The sequence below is a fragment of the Herpailurus yagouaroundi genome, unplaced genomic scaffold (genome assembly GCF_014898765.1).
Source record: "Herpailurus yagouaroundi ecotype Mexico unplaced genomic scaffold, PumYag 100, whole genome shotgun sequence".
Lineage (NCBI taxonomy): Eukaryota > Metazoa > Chordata > Mammalia > Carnivora > Felidae > Herpailurus > Herpailurus yagouaroundi.
The window spans coordinates 53,978,348-53,991,854 of NW_024412391.1; the positions used below are offsets into that span (position 1 = coordinate 53,978,348).

At 37.4% G+C, this 13,507-nt stretch overlaps 1 protein-coding gene across 3 annotated transcripts in view; it reads left to right on the top strand.

Annotated features, from left to right (window-relative positions):
• Positions 1 to 13,507, top strand: part of CRPPA (CDP-L-ribitol pyrophosphorylase A) — a 345,176-nt gene that overhangs the window by 176,335 nt on the left and 155,334 nt on the right. For all 3 annotated transcript variants that reach the window (XM_040472524.1, XM_040472525.1, XM_040472523.1), the window contains exons 7-8: positions 10,330 to 10,422; positions 10,904 to 10,996. In XM_040472524.1, the coding sequence (XP_040328458.1) occupies positions 10,330 to 10,422; positions 10,904 to 10,996 (186 nt within the window). The remainder of the gene's footprint in view (positions 1 to 10,329; positions 10,423 to 10,903; positions 10,997 to 13,507) is intronic.

Genomic DNA, 13,507 nt, shown 5'->3' on the forward strand with positions numbered 1-13,507 from the left:
GCAAGTTCCCTGGCAGGAACTGGTTCTCTTTGGGATTTTGGCTGGGGGATGGGCGGGGAAGATGGCGCTGGCGAGCGCCTTTGTTCCCCACCAAACTGAGCTCTGTCGTCCGGGGGCTCAGCAGCTTTCCTTCCCTTTGTCCTCCAGCCTTCCCGCTTTCTGAGCAGAGCTGTTAACTTATGACCTCCCAGCCGCTAAGTCGCGCCTGCTGTCGGAACACAGTCCGTCAGGCCCCTCCGCTTTTTGCAAGCCAGACTCGGGGGCTCTGCTTGGCCGGCGAGCCGCCCCTCTGCCCCGGCTCCCTCCCGCCAGTCCGTGGAGCGCGCACCGCCTCGCCGCCCTTCCTACCCTCTTCCGTGGGCCTCTCGTCTGCGCTTGGCTCCGGTGACTCCGTTCTGCTAATCCTCTGGTGGTTTTCTGGGTTATTTAGGCAGGTGTAGGTGGAATCTAAGTGATCGGCAGGACGCGCGGTGAGCCCAGCGTCCTCCTACGCCGCCATCTTCCCTCCTCTCTCTCAAATGGTAACACTTTAAATGTAAAGCATAAAATGTCAAGGGGTAATGGAGGTGTGGTGATGTGTTAAAGTGCTCTTTAAATATGTAAGTTAAATCTGGAGTGGAATAATCATAGCAAACATTTAATAAAGCACTAGGTGCAGGGATAGTTATTAATGCTTTAAATATATACCAGCGAACAAAGATGAATGACGTGACAACACTCATGGTAGACTTGAGATTTTCTAGAACAGTGATTAGTGGGGAAAGTTCATGGACTCAGGAACAGAGGCACTGTCCATTGTATTATGTAGCATTGCAAATGGATCTTAAGGCTCATGTTAGACTCCAGTCTTTGCATAGTGTGGCTTTTAAGCTGCATAATTAAGGGAGTACCAGCCCTTATCCTGGTGTGATAAAGTACTGGGGTCCAACATCATTGTGGCATTGTAGAACCATGGTTCTAGTGCTATCCTGCCTGCCCAGCACTTAAGGCTAACAGAAGGTCAAGACTCTCTTTGGTATATCTAACAGGCTAGAGTTTGGGGCTTATGGTTGCAGCTTGTGAAGTACAAGGAGTCTAGTATGATGTACCAGCTCACTGTTCATGTTGGGAGGTCCATAGCATATGTAACATGGGAGAACGGTAACCTGGATCATTTATCACCTCAAAGGTGCGTTAAGATTTATTGGTTTAAAGCTCTGGCCAATAGCTTTTTTCCTCTGAAGCTTTCCAGGAACCCCAACCATAGGGGAGAAGTTCTGGAAAAGTTAAACCTTAACTCTCATATACTAATTTAATCAACTTTCTTATCAATTCAATGAACGAAGTGTTTATTTTACTGATGATTCATCTGAGCCATGAAGCTTAAATCATTTACCCAAAGTCATACGGAAAGCCAGTGACACAGCTAGATTTACAGGCAGGGATCTTGGCTCCAGAGGCCATGCTGTTAACTACAAAAACGGGCTTTAAAGCGGATTCTTAAAAAATTAAAAAATAGTAAATGCTCAGTGGACAAAACCTCCACAAAAGAATAAAATAACCATGAAGTTAAGTTGAATTGGCAATTGAAAATTAGAAAATAATAAATCCTTAATAAAGCAGTTACTGAGGTGAAGATTACTAAATATGAAGGAGAGGCTCTGGGCTGTTAACCTCTGACTGAAGGTCCAGACACAGCACTCACAGACCAGAGGTGACTCCACTGATAAACACAGTGACGGATGAACTGAGGGACCAGTCACAGCCTTCATTTGGCAGGAGTCATAGTTACAGAAGATGCCTTTCAAAAATGAGGGTTTGCAGTATACAAAGATATTTTTTCCTAAGCTTTATTGAGGTATAATTGATGAATAAAAATTATTTTTGCATATATAAAATTATATCTATTGATGATAAGATGCACATATACACCATGGTCACCATGTTTAATTAACATATCCATTATTTTACATAATTACCACTTTGTTGTATGTTTTTTTGTTTGTTTTTTTCTAAAGGTCTACCCTCTTAGTAAATTATTTCAAGTATATAATACGATATTGTTAATTACGGTCACTGTGCTATACATTAGATCTCTGACTTATTCATCATGTAGACCTGAAACTTTGTACCCTTACACCAGTATCTCCCCACTCCCCCCACCCCCGCCATAGCCCTTGGCAAACACAAGACTTTTAATTGTAAGTATTGTCTACAGAGTGAAAAAGTGCATCTTGCTCTGATTTCTTGTTCATGACCACATGAGTACCATGTTTGAACGGGAGGGAGGTGAGAATTTAATGGAATCAGATTCAGACATGATCCAGCCAACATGTTCTGTAAAAAGAAGGTTGGCTTTTCAGAAACACATTTTTGAACCTCTGACTCATGGGACTTGAATCAAAGTCTTTGAGCCTTAGTTAATCCTTAACTCTTCCTGAGATGGAAAACATTTTTTGACAAAGCATCTCCCTTCCTAATAGCCATGCTTTAAATAGTATTTTTAGTATCCAGATGGTTGCATTTAGTTAATGGTAAATCTTTTCTAAATTCTTATTTGTCATGATGTAAGGAAAGTACTTCATGGTTTTTTGTTTTGTTTTTTTGGTATACCTCTTTAATTTAACTGAACATAATGGAAGGTTGTTTTAAATTTTGTTTAAATGTTCTTTGAACCAAAATATTTACAGAACAAGGAGTTCTTCTAGTCAGGAGATTGTTGAGTGTGGAAACATTAGGAATGACAGCATAAGATGATACTGTAGAGCATTTTCATAAACAACTTAATAGCATTGTCTAATGTGGTCTTTGTTTATTAAAGGTGTCCAAGACTCCTTTGCTATATTTAGGTAAATCTAAGGTTTTTTGTTTTTTTGTTTTTTTTTTTTACTCAAGCATGGAAAATACTTTCTGGTTGGGAAAAGGAGTGTGACAAAAAAAAAAAAAAAAAAAAAAAAAAAAGAGAAGAAAAAGAAAAAAGACACTTAACTAGAAACAGTTCTTAAGAATGTCACTTTCAGGAAGGAATAAGTGGCAGTGTTGTTTTGCTTTGTTTTAAAAGTATTTAAAAAATGCTACTATTTAATACTTTATGTAAGAATATTGTGTGTCCATTTCTTAGTTTGTAGGCCCTAGTTAATGAATGACTATCTTTTATTTTTTTATTTTTTTTTTAATTTTTTTTTTTCAACGTTTATTTATTTTTGGGACAGAGAGAGACAGAGCATGAACAGGGGAGGGGCAGAGAGAGGGAGACATAGAATCGGAAACAGGCTCCAGGCTCTGAGTCATCAGCCCAGAGCCTGACGCGGGGCTCGAACTCACGGACCGCGAGATCGTGACCTGGCTGAAGCCGGACACTTAACCGACTGCGCCACCCAGGCGCCCCTGAATGACTATCTTTTAATTGGAATTTTAATTCACTAAGTAATAGTAGAACAAATATATTTTAATAATAACAACAATAATTAACATTGGCTGGGTACTATGCTTCCCATATATCTATATCCTGTATTTGAGCAGCTTTTGTTGTATTTATTAACTGTTAATAATTAAGAAATTAATAAGGAAACAAGTATATATTGAAATCATTATCAGCTAAAACCCTCACAGGCAAGAATGAACCCAGTATTTGTGGCAATAGTAGAAAATGGCCTTGGAGTTTAAGAATACCTGTGTTGATGAGAAGAGTTGATAAGTCGAGTTGGATGGTTAATAACATTTGAGTAGTGGGGTGCCTGGGTGACTCGGTTAAGCATCAGACTTAGGTTCAGGTCATGATCTCAGGGCTTCTGAGGTTGAACCCCACGTTGGGTTCTGTGCCGACAGCTCAGAGCCTGGTGTCTGCTTCAGATGCTGTGTCTCCCTCGCTCTCTCTGCCCCACCTCCACTCTCTCTCTCTCTAACACACACACACTGTCTGTCTCTCTTAGTCTCTCTCTCTCAAAAATTAACATTACAAAAGACAATAGTTGAATATAATTAGAGTATGGAGTACTTTAAAGACAATTTCACAATTGGAGATTCAATCTAAACACATACATGTTGGGGCGCCTGGGTGGCTCAGTGGGTTAAGTGGCGAACTTCGGCGGGTCATGATCTCGTGGTCCGTGAGTTTGAGCCCCGTGTCGGACTCTGTGCTGACAGCTCAGAGGCTGGAGCCCGTTTCAGATTCTGTGTCTCGCTCTCTTTGACCCTCCCCCGTTCATGCTCTGTCTCTCTCTGTCTCAAAAATAAATAAACGTTAAAAAAAAATAAACACATACATGTTCTATATATAACTATATGTTCTTAAATATTCTGAATTGAAAAAATGAAACTCAGTTTTAGGAATATTAATCTTCAAATACTCTTGACACTTAGTGAATACTTTTTTTTTTTAAAGAATGTATGATGCAAGTGCTATAGACTGAATGTGTTCTCTCTCAGAATTTATATTTTGAAATCCTAACCTCAGTGTGGTGGTATTAAGAGGTGAGGCTTGTGGGAGATGATTAGGTCATGAGGATGGGGACTTCAGGAAGGGGTCAGTTGTCTTACAAAAGAGACTCCTGAGAGCTCCCTTGCTTTTGCCATCATGTGCGGATGCAGTAGAAAGACTTGTTTTTGAACCACAAAGGGGTCTCTTATCAGTGAATCTACCTGCACCTTCATCTGGTTTGTCATGTCTTCTAAACCCCACCCATGGATCTGTAAGACACTGTGAAAGGGCAAATGGTGATTATCCAGAAAATTCTTAAATTTAAAAAAAATTTTTTTTTAACATTTATTTATTTTTGAGACAGAGACAGAGCATGAACAGGGGAGGAGCAGAGAGAGAGGGAGACACAGAATCTGAAACGGGCTCCAGGCTCTGAGCTATCAGCACAGAGTTTGACGCGGGGTTTGAACTCACGGACCGTGAGATCATGACCTGAGCAGAAGTCGGACGCTTAACCGACCAAGCCACTCAGGCGCCCTGAAAATTCTTAAATTTTAATTGAGGGAGAAACCGATGGATGTGCTGAAATGAAGGCCAGGGAAAAGTCAGAGAAAACCTTTTAAATCTTTGTAGTACAGCGGCAGAGGCAGGGAAATTTTTCAGTGCCTACTGATTCTTAACTCTACAACTTGTGAGAAAAAATAATTAGGGAACTCTGCAATTCATACCAAAAAATCATACTCCATGCAAATCAGATTTTAAAAATAGGAAAGTAACCCCACAGCTCACCCCTTAAAATGTTATCATACCTTTTCTTTGGTACAATTCAGTAAAAATTTGTCTTCAAGGGGCACTTGGATGGCTCAGTAGGTTACACATCTGACTCTTGATTTCAGCTCAGGTCAGGTCATGATCTCACAATTCCTGAGTTTGGGCCCCACATTGGTCTCTGCACTAACAGTGTGGAACCCGGTCAGCATTCTCTCTTTCCCCTCTCTCTCTGCCCCTATGCCACTTGAATTCTGTCTCAAAATAAATAAACATAAAAAGATGAAAAAAATGAATTCACAAAGGTTAAAGACAAACTTCAAAGATGGCATGCCAAAAGATGAATACAGTTATTAACTATCAGAGGAAACAAAATTCAGACTAAAGCAGCACTGTTTTAGAACTGCTTAACAGATCAGAGCGGCACCTGAGTGGCTCAGTTGGTTGGCAGTCCAACTTTGCCTCAGGTCATGATCTTGGGGTCCGTGGGGTTGAGCCCTGTGTGGGTCTCTGTACTAACACGTCAGAGACTAGACCCTGCTTCAGTTTCTGTGTCTCCCTCTCTTTTTGCCCCTCCCCCACTCATGCTCTGTGTGTCTCTCTCTCTCTCTCTCTCAAAGAATCAATATTAAAACAAAAATAATGGATTAAAAATAGACTACAGCTGATGTCAGGTTATTATAAGAGTGGGAAACTTGAGATAATTAGAGTGTGTTCTAAGTAAAAGATAACTAAAAGAGAATAGATGTGAATGATGATAAAGGCATTCAGCATAGGATAATGCTTCTTGGGGAAGCTTGAAGAGAATTTTCTTGAAATGACTAACTGATGCTGTAAGACCTAACAGGCATACTTGGGAAAAACTGAGGTATAAAAATTGACAATTAAACACATGTTGATTCTGATTAGGATTTTGAATTTCCTCATAAAGAATTCTTCACATAGGGACCTAGGTGTAAGAAAATAAAATCAAAAGTTAAAGGAAAAAAGGATACTCTGCCGGACCTCTTGCGTCTCCACGATATTCACTATCCAAATAAAAAGAAACAGTGTCTGTGAACTTCAGAGGGGATGCATATAGAATCCAAGAATGGGACCACCAGCCAAATTTTCAGTTAAAATTGAGGAGGAAAACCAAATAGAATGTCTACTGTATTTCGTAATAGAACTACTGATGTTGAATCTACCCGGTGATATAATGAATGGAGAGTGACTGACAGATGGATTATAAGCTTTAGGATAAGTATATAGTTCTTGGAGATGGTGGAACAATGACTACAAATCTGTGAGAGAAGAGCGAACCCAACTTTGATTCCCGGGTAATAGGTTCTTTGAATGTAAAAGCAAAACTCAAGGAACATAAAGATGTTGAGGCTTTTGTAAAAAAAATAAAAAAAAAAAAAAAAAGGAACACCAACTAAAGAAACTACTTGCAGATAAAGTTTATCAAATAAAGAAGGGAATTAAAATGAAGAGCTTAAAAATGGAGAAATTTTGTTTAAAAGGTCAATGATTTGGGGGGCACCTGAGTGGCTCACTCAGTTGGGCCTCTGACTTTGGCTCAGGTCATGATCTCATGGTTTGTGGATTCGAGCCCCACTGTCGGGCTCTGTGCTGCCAGCCCGGAACCTGCTTCAGATTCTGTGTCTCCCTCTCTGCCCCTCCCCCACTTGCACTCTGTGTCTCAAAAATAAATAAATATTAAACAAAATTTAAAAAGTCAATGCTTTTGAGTGTAGATAAGTCTAGATTGTGGGTTTTATGGTGTTAGAATAGGATGTGAATTTAATCTTATTAAATGGGTAAAAATCACATGATTACCAGAACTAGGCTCTAGGTGGAAGCTAAAATGTGCTATTTCTTTCATAGAAGGAGGACAGCTAATGCCGACAAATAAAATGCATTGCCATTAAAAATCCAGTATTTTAATCCTATCCATACTACCTCTTCCTAACGTTTAGAAGTTTAGGGCTCTGAAAGTGAAAAATTACCTGAGATTTAGCAGCATTTGCTTCAGTTTCACTCTACTGAATTTTCTTTCCTCACTAGCTAAAAAAAGACCTCCGTGTTATCTGATTTGAATACCATATTGCTTTTGTTTCTTCATCCTTTTGTCCTACAATCTTACTGCATATATTAATAGAATTAATAGAGTATTGTTGGAATGATGTTTAGCTAATGTTCGGGGTAATTGTTACTAGGTAGTGGTATTTTTGGATCTTTTTTTTTTTTTTTTACCTTTTTCAAGTAGTTGGTTTTAAGAACAATACACCATTTTTCTTGAAACAAGATTTTTTTTAAATTTTTTTTTTTTTTTTTTTAATTTATATCAGAGTTAGGTAGCATATAGTGCCCCAATGATTTCAGGGGTAGATTTCCTTAATGCCACTTACCCATTTAGCCCATCCCCCCCCCCCCCACAACCCTTTCAGTAATCCTGTTTGTTCTTCATATTTAAGAGTCTCTTATGTTTTGTCCCCCTCCCTGTCTTGAAACTGTTTTAAATTTAAAATACCTATATATTAAGTATTTGCTAGTGGGAAGAACATTCGTGTTTCTGTGCACAAGGACCCCATATCCTTTCCTTAAGAATTTTATCCATTTCAGTACTTCAGAAGTTAAATCAGTCTCTCCTGTTCTCATCCTAGACCTCATTTATGTATATGCAAAATAAAATTTTAAATGAAATCATTTTGTAAAATTCACATTTCACATTTGTTGAAGTTACTATCTCATGATGTGATTGTTTTATTACATATCTGTTAAGTCAAACTTGGCAGGATCTAAGGAATTTTATAGTACTTGTATGCAGACATTCACACTAATACCTTTTTTAAAAATTTTTTTTTAACGTTTATTTTTGAGACAGAGGCAGAGCATGAACAGGGGAGGGTCAGAGAGAGAGGGAGACACAGAATCCGAAACAGGCTCCAGGCTCTGAGCTGTCAGCACAGAGCCCAATGTGGGTCTCGAAGTCACGGACCGTGACATCATGACCTGAGCCGAAGTCGGATGCTTAACTGACTGAGCCACCCAGGCGCCCCTGTTCACACTAATATCTTAAATACTGGCATAAGACCTTAACTCTGTGGTCAGATGAAAGACTATTTGTTAACAGCAGTAGCATTAAGGAGAATATAGCGTTGCACTGATGGTCTACATTGCAATTCCTACAGGGGAATGCTGTTACCACTAGGTGCTGTTCTAGTTAAGGTAAATTAAAGATGTTGATGTTGGGAAGCACTTAATTTGTTCAGGGACCATGGGCAAAAAAAAGAGACGTTGTCTTTATTCCTCTGGAATGTCAAGCGGATCTGCCCCAGGGAGAGAGAGGAGGCTACCTTTATTTTTTGGAATATGCACAAATATACTCCAGGAAGAGACATCCCTATCTTTGCAAATCTGCCTGTTATGCCGACATCTTTGAAAAGTCCATCTGGTGCGTTAGCTATTAATGTCTTTGAAAATGTTTGGGTATATAAGACATCCCTGGAAACTTATCTCCTTGTAATATCTAGAAGATGTGATTCCTTGAACAAACTTAATGTTGCACAGTGAAAGCCAATAATTTCTTCTCTGTTTAACTATCAGTATATGGCGGGTGCACATGGAACTATTTTGTTAATTTTTTTAATGTTGTCTCGAACTTGGTACTCAATAAGAATTTTGAAATGAAAAAAGTCTTGAAATTTGCAAGCCAATGAATTCGTAGCAGTGCTAAGACTTCAAAACACTTACTTCCCCTTCTCTAATATTCTGTCAAAATTACATAGAACTAAGATGAATCCTACTTACTATGTAATGTTCTTGGAAGTACACAGTTTAATGTTTTACTAAGGGACTGGCCTACTGTTTTAGAATCGTAAATTGTAAAGCATTGTAAATGTAATGCCAGTATTAACCATCGAAATGTGGCTTTCTGGGGAATTAAAATAACATACATAAAAGACCTCTTGTTTAATAATTAAGTTTTTGTTCTTATTGCTATTAGAGGGAAACAATGGAAGTTAATTAGAATATTGAGTTTATGGAATAAAAGTCTCATTAGGAGAATTTTTGTATTATATGTGCTATTCTAAATCTAGTCTGGGACCACCTCTAGTAATAATCTCTTCATCTCTTGTTTTATTATCATTGTCCTAGTTCAAGTCTTATTTCTCTCTCAGATTATTATAATAATTTTTTAAATATAATTTATTGTCAAGTTACCTAACATACATACAGTGTATACAGGGTGCTCTTGGCTTCAGGATAGATTGCCATGATTCATTGCTTACATACAACACCCAGTGCTCATCCCAACGAGTGTCCTCCTCAGTGCCTGTCACCCATTTCCCCTCTCCCCCACCCCATCAACCCTCAGTTTGTTCTCTGTATTTAAGAGTCTCTTATGGTTTGTTTTGTTTAAAACTATTTTTTCCCCCATGGTCTTCTGTTAAGTTTCACAAATTCTTATCAGTGAAAACATACAATATCTGTCTTTCTCTGACTGACTTACTTCACTTAGCATAATACCGTCCAATTCCATCCATGTTGCTGCAAATGGCAAGATTTCATTCTTTCTCATTGCCAAGTAGTATTGCATTGTGTATACGTATGTATGTGTTTCAGCTTTTTTATCCGTTTATCAATTGATGGACATTTGGGCTCTTTCCATACTGTGGCTATTGATAGTGCTGTGTCCACCATGTTGACTCCTCCCTCACTAATAATTTCTTAATGCTTTTCCTGCTTCTAGTCATTCCAGGTTTGGCAGAATCTGTCTAACTGTAGAATTTAACATGTTTGCAGAATCATCCAACAACTCCCATCTAACCAACCATTTGATTATAATCCACAGTTTTCTGAAATACATCCTTTGTATAAGAAAAAAACAGGTACTGCCTGTCCCTGCATATATCCTGTACCTTTACTTATTTGAAACTATTTCCTTTATCTGCATCTCTGTTCACCAAAATAATATTCATCAGTCATGGAGTAGTTCAGATGTCTTTTTCTTGGAAGCTTCATAAACTTTAGCCTGAATTATTTTGACTTTTTATGGTCTTTGGCTTTTTGTGTCTGTTGAAATTTTATGCTCATTTGTAGCATTAATTTAGGTTCTGATTTGGTCTTTCTATCTAGTTTATAAACTGCTCTTTCTTAATTATTTATTCTCCTAGCATGTAAAAGTCACGTCTCGACTTCCATGTCACACTGGCAGAGATCTTGATCAAATCATGTCAGAGCAGTGCTACAGTTACGTTTGCGTGAATGTAAGTAGTGACCTTAAATGGTTCAAAGCCTTTGATGATCTGTGTAAATGTAATGTGCAAGATAATTATTTCTTGATTTTTCATTGTTTGAATTTAAGTTTTTGTGATGAGCTGTGTTATTCAGTAAGTATTTGGAAGTTGTTTTTTTTTTTAATTTTTGAAATAAAAAAAAAATTTTCTCACAAGTTAATTCCCGTAATGAGAAGAAGGTGATATTTCTGTAGATGGCATTTTCAGTTATTTGGTATGAAGCAGATAAGATGACGCAGGTTTGAATTAATGAAGAATTCAAATTTTAATAGATGTGACCGTATGGGTATCCTTGAAAGTTGTTCAAAAAGTGAAAATTAAGCTTGATAAAGATTTTGGATGTGTATGTAAAAGCTCCATATTTTTTCCTTCATTAACTTTTAATTCTTGAATTAACTTTTAAATCATTTAAGAACTTCTTTTCACTTCCTTTTATTTTCTGGTCTTTCAGGTTATGACCTCTGATTTTGAGGAAATCCGGAAGTTAGTGAATATGCTGGAAGAGAGTAATCTTTCCATTTTATATCCTGTTGTTGTTATTTCAGTAAGTGATTTAAGTCAGATTTAACTCCTCATCCTTAGGCTTCCTTCCTTGGGATTCAGTTTTTCTTTTTAACAAAATTTTCATCCAATTGAGGAAATCTACCCAAGCCCAGAAGAAACTCCTTTTACGGATTCCTGCGCTTTCTCTCTTGTTATGACTTCTATGACTTTGTTCCCTTATTACTATAGTTATTTGTTTGAATTGACAAGTTTAGGGAAAAAAATGAATCTAGCAACCAGTTTTATTTCTTTTTCTTAATTAAAATTGCAAAGTATACTGCTGAATTCACTAGCTGTTTGGAGAATATGAAAGAGCTTATTAGCATGTTAGCAAAACACCATTGGAGAAAAAATACCGAGGTTAAAAAAGAAAGAGGGAAAATAGCATGTGGAAGTAAATTGTCTCTTAGGTTGTATCATCTTCTCTGTCACTTGGACAGCAAAGTAGAAGGAGAAACAGATGAAAGAGAATTCCTTGGAGATAGCCCATGAAAATTTTGGGAAGGTCTTTCCTGTGAAAGACTAAAAGTATATGTTTAATACAGTGTTTTTTTGATTGGTCTATTAAACTGTACAAAAGAGGGAGATCTCAGCACAACCAGGAAGGAATAAAATCAGAGACTAGCTGAGTAGAGTGTAGTCTGTGATATTTTACTGTGGGAAGGGGTTCTAAATGTGACATTCTCCAATCATTTGCTTAACAATTGCCAAATTTCTAATCTTGGGCCCATTCCAATAGTGTGGGAATTTAGAATTTAGTTCATGGTAGGTAAGATCATTAATACAAAAAGAAAATTTGTAATACAAATGAATTTAACTCTAGCATGGCAAATACATCCAAATTAGCAACTGGGGAAGAATGGTTTTACTGTCCTATTGTATGTGGGCATATATTCTAATGGTAAGTTCCATGGATCCTGCTGATTATGGAAAATCAAGTTCCACAAGCGACTGATTTTAACAGAAGTATCAGTGACTTTCATTGGGGGTGTTGTGGGAAACATGAAATTTACTTAATGCTGGAAGGCTCTAAGGCTCTGTAGGGTACAGTTAGGTTAAAAGTCCTATGTATAGCCCTCTATTTCCTCCCTTTGTCTTAAGTTACTTAGAAAATCTCCTTCTCTCCATGTCCCCAGATAATACTCTAAAGTGTATACAGCATTATGAAGGGAGCAACGGCTTTAAACTCGGAATTTCTCAGTTCCTTGGTCACCTTGGTTAAGTTTCCTGACATTTGCTTTCCTCATTTTAGAAATGAGGCTAATAACCCTACTTCTCAAATCATTGTAAGGATTAAGAAGAATGAATGAATACATAAATGCAAACTGAAGTTGGTATCTCTTTGGGAGGCGTGTAGTGTTTCATTTAATAAATAAATTAAAAAACTTTAATAGCTTAGCTCTTCTTCTTTCCCATTTAGATTAGATGACTCAAAGTTCACTTCCACTGCTGTCTAATCTGAATGCTGAGTTTGAATCATACATTTTTCAGCATTCTATTAGGTACTTCAGTTTGAGTACTTCGTTATCATCTTACGTGTGCTGTATCATATCTCTCACAAAAACATGTTTCCTACAAGCTGATTTCTCTTAGCAGCAGTAGTTGTGGCTGGGACTCAGGCGGGAATCTGCCTTAGCTCTGAATTTTCTTTCTACCTTTTTCCTCTGCCTCTCACCATCAAACACACGTGTGTGCGTGGACATACACACACACACACACACACACACACACACACACACACACACACACAGTTTTTAACTGTTCTCTTTCATTGCACGTCAACCTGGTTTTTTGTATTTTTCCATAAATATTTGAATTTAGTTTTCTGTTTATTTCTGTTGAGTTCTATTTTATGTAACCCAGTAAGTGCTAGAATTTTATTTATTTATTTATTTTTGATTCCCTGGTGTTCTGTATCAAACCAAGGAAAAAGATGGATAGTCCTCTAATTAGAGAGTAAATGTCTCCTAGAACTAGTTTGACTATAGTATTATTATAAATCTGTATACCATGAACATTGGAAAATGTTTAAATTGGAGAGTTGTTATTACTACATGATTAATGTTTGTTCACCCATTATTTTCTCAGTGAATAGGTAGACTCAGTGTAGGGATATGAAAGTTATTATTAAACTTAATGTAAAATGTCAATAGAACATATCTAGAGTCTGTATCCTTAGGATGGACCAAATCACTGGAAAGGTAAAATAAAGAATGCTGTGTTCTTGGATTGAGAGGCTAATGAATTTTTCTGGATTTTTGAATTGTCCTGTAAATGATTCAATAAAGGCTTCCTCCCATTACTTTCTGATAGTACTTTTTCCCAAATGGCCAAAAGGCCATTTCAGTTTTCCTAGGACTTAATCTTTGGCACATTCATTCAAATATTCCCCAAATGAGTAGTCGTGTAGAAAATATCATTCTAGTTGCAAAATGAATAAGATAAAAACTTAAATTTGAGACTAAATATCTGGGGACATAAGTTATACATGAGTAAGTAGAAAAAAAAACAA